Below are 2,474 nucleotides of genomic sequence, written 5' to 3'. Positions count from 1 at the left end.
TATTTCTTAAATAAAAAATTTACTTCAAAAATAATATTATAAGTTATATTTCTTACAATTTTGTGATTGTTATTGTTAAAATTTTCTACTGAAGACGAATCAATTCCAAATATATCGAAATTTATGTTTTTGTATTAAATTTATATTTTTTGTTAAATGATTTCATATGGTATAAAAATAGATACAACACATACGTAACATCTTTAGGAACATCTGCAATGCTCGGATATCGATTTACCCAAACAAGTACTCTCTTGTCAAAATTAGTTACCCGATGCATGCGTGAACCTATAAAATGTATACATACACAAGAAGTTACATTTTGATATGTTTTTGATATTTTTATTTTGTATATTGCACATCTTTTTCAGAATTAAATCGCAAATTAAGTAGGAATTTGCAAATTACCAATAGTAAACTTTTAAGTAATAGTTCTTGAAAATAAATTTAATTACAAACAAGATTAATCGATTCTATTATTAAGCATTAATTTATATATAGAAAGTATTTATCTTATCCTTACCCATGACACTGTCCTTTGTAGACTCATTGCTTTTTTGTGCAGGAATTTTATCTACTTTATTAATTTCTCCTAAAATACTGCTACAAGTAAAATATCGTGTTACACGCAACTGAATATTACGAATAAACTGTCCTGACAGCATTCTATGAACAAAAATAATTGGTACATTAATAGAATAAAATTATGAAATATCTGAACTTCTTTTCTAGTTTTTATATAAAATTATTTTACAGAGAGTATTTTCGAGATAATCTTTCGAAATTTAAAGCGTCAATGTTATTTTTATAAAAATTTCTATACCAAGTTACAGAAAAATTTTACATATGGAAAAGTAAAAGAATTTATGCAAAAAATATTCAATAACTTATATAAAAGAAAGAATATATTAATATTAGAGAATATTGACTTATCTCAGATAATTTTATCTTAATAAAAAATTTTATTTTCAAAAAGCAATGTTATAAAGTAACAAACATTTAATTTTAATCATTAGACTGCTTTATAAAACAATGCTGAAAAGAATTCTTTTTAGTTCTTTCAAAAGACTTTATGAATTCAAATAAAAGATGTAATCATATAAAAATTGAGTTCACTGATTAGGTAATTATTAAATCTTTGCATGATAATAAAAATTCTAATCTGACATAATATAAAATCTGATTATACAGATTAAAAAACAAGTGTTTTGTGAAAAAACCACTTAATAAAAATTGGAATTATAATAGACATACTGCATCTCACGACAATGCGGAAATCAATGCTAAGATATGATATCTATACAGTCTCTGCAAAATATAAAATATAGTAGTCTTTGTAGCTATTGTAATAATAATTGAGTATTTTATAATTATTGGGGCACTAATATACAATTATTTTAATTGTTACAACAGAAAATATATCTTTCAAAATAGGTAAAAATAATTAACACTTCACAATATAATTACACAATACTTCACACATTACGATAATAAATTTTGTTTTTATAGTTATACTCCTGGTATTTTTTACTCCTCTCTTTTTCTTCTGAAGTTTTAATCAGATATCTCAATTTAATACAGGGAATGTAAGTAATAAGTAAAATGTTAGTAGTATGCCAGAATTCTAAACAAATTCTAAACAAATTGACTAAAATTACATTTGCATTAAACTCTGTTGGTCTGTCAGTTTAAAGTCTAATAATCTAATATCTTGTATCAACAGAAAGAGATCGAGCAGAATCTATTATTTTAAAATAAAATTAATATTATTTTTAAAAATAAATATATCATCACTCTGTCATCACTTTTCGTGTATTCTTAGCAGAATCTATTATTTGCTGGCATTCTGCTGATAAAAATTTAAATAATTTGCATAATCTGAGTTTTTCAACAAATTTAACTATTTATGATGTGGTGCAGAATAAAGAAGAAATTTAATGTGCGATTTAATTTAATAATTACCATTGTGCTATATTTTTAGGTTACGTTGTGCCTATTAACAAAAAAAAATTTAATTTCTGCACGGCGTAGCGAGCTACTAATTACTCAGTAAAAAATATTACGTTTTATGTTTTCTCTCCTATCATACATTTAGTATTATTATTCATTTATTTAGGAATCAATTGTAAATCAAAGCTTTGCCGTTCGAGAGCCATTCGCCACATTATCATACAAAGTTTCTTAATATGCATGATATATCATAAAGTTATGTTGAATGACACGCACTTTTTTTTTAAATAATTACTGTGTGCTCAGAAATAGTTTGTAGTACAAACGAGAACTATTCCACTGCTCTTCACGCACTAACTCATGCATTTGTGTCTGCCTGTCTGGTCTGGTCCGTCTGGTTAGACGGATTAGACCTTGACACTGACACCCGAGCCACCGACAAGATATTACCGACATTCTTACGGAAATTAGCGTTCCTGTTAAAATTCAATTAAGAGTAGGAAACTAATAATATAGTACTAATT

The 2,474-nt window shown here is 25.5% G+C and overlaps 1 protein-coding gene across 1 annotated transcript; it reads right to left on the bottom strand.

The window, feature by feature from the left end:
- Positions 1-185: 185 nt before the first annotated feature.
- On the bottom strand, positions 186-2,314 carry LOC108757389 (uncharacterized; the record flags this gene model as incomplete). The annotated part of the gene is made up of 3 exons (XM_018518335.1): positions 2,309-2,314; positions 524-666; positions 186-288 (listed from the first exon to the last, which is right to left on the bottom strand). Coding segments are annotated over exons 2-3 (245 nt in total), but the record flags the coding sequence as incomplete, so codon positions are not given.
- Positions 2,315-2,474: the final 160 nt, after the last annotated feature.

This window comes from Trachymyrmex cornetzi, unplaced genomic scaffold (assembly GCF_001594075.2).
Source record: "Trachymyrmex cornetzi isolate Tcor2-1 unplaced genomic scaffold, Tcor1.1 C3957360, whole genome shotgun sequence".
Lineage (NCBI taxonomy): Eukaryota > Metazoa > Arthropoda > Insecta > Hymenoptera > Formicidae > Trachymyrmex > Trachymyrmex cornetzi.
This window is presented reverse-complemented; position numbering and strand designations above follow the sequence as displayed.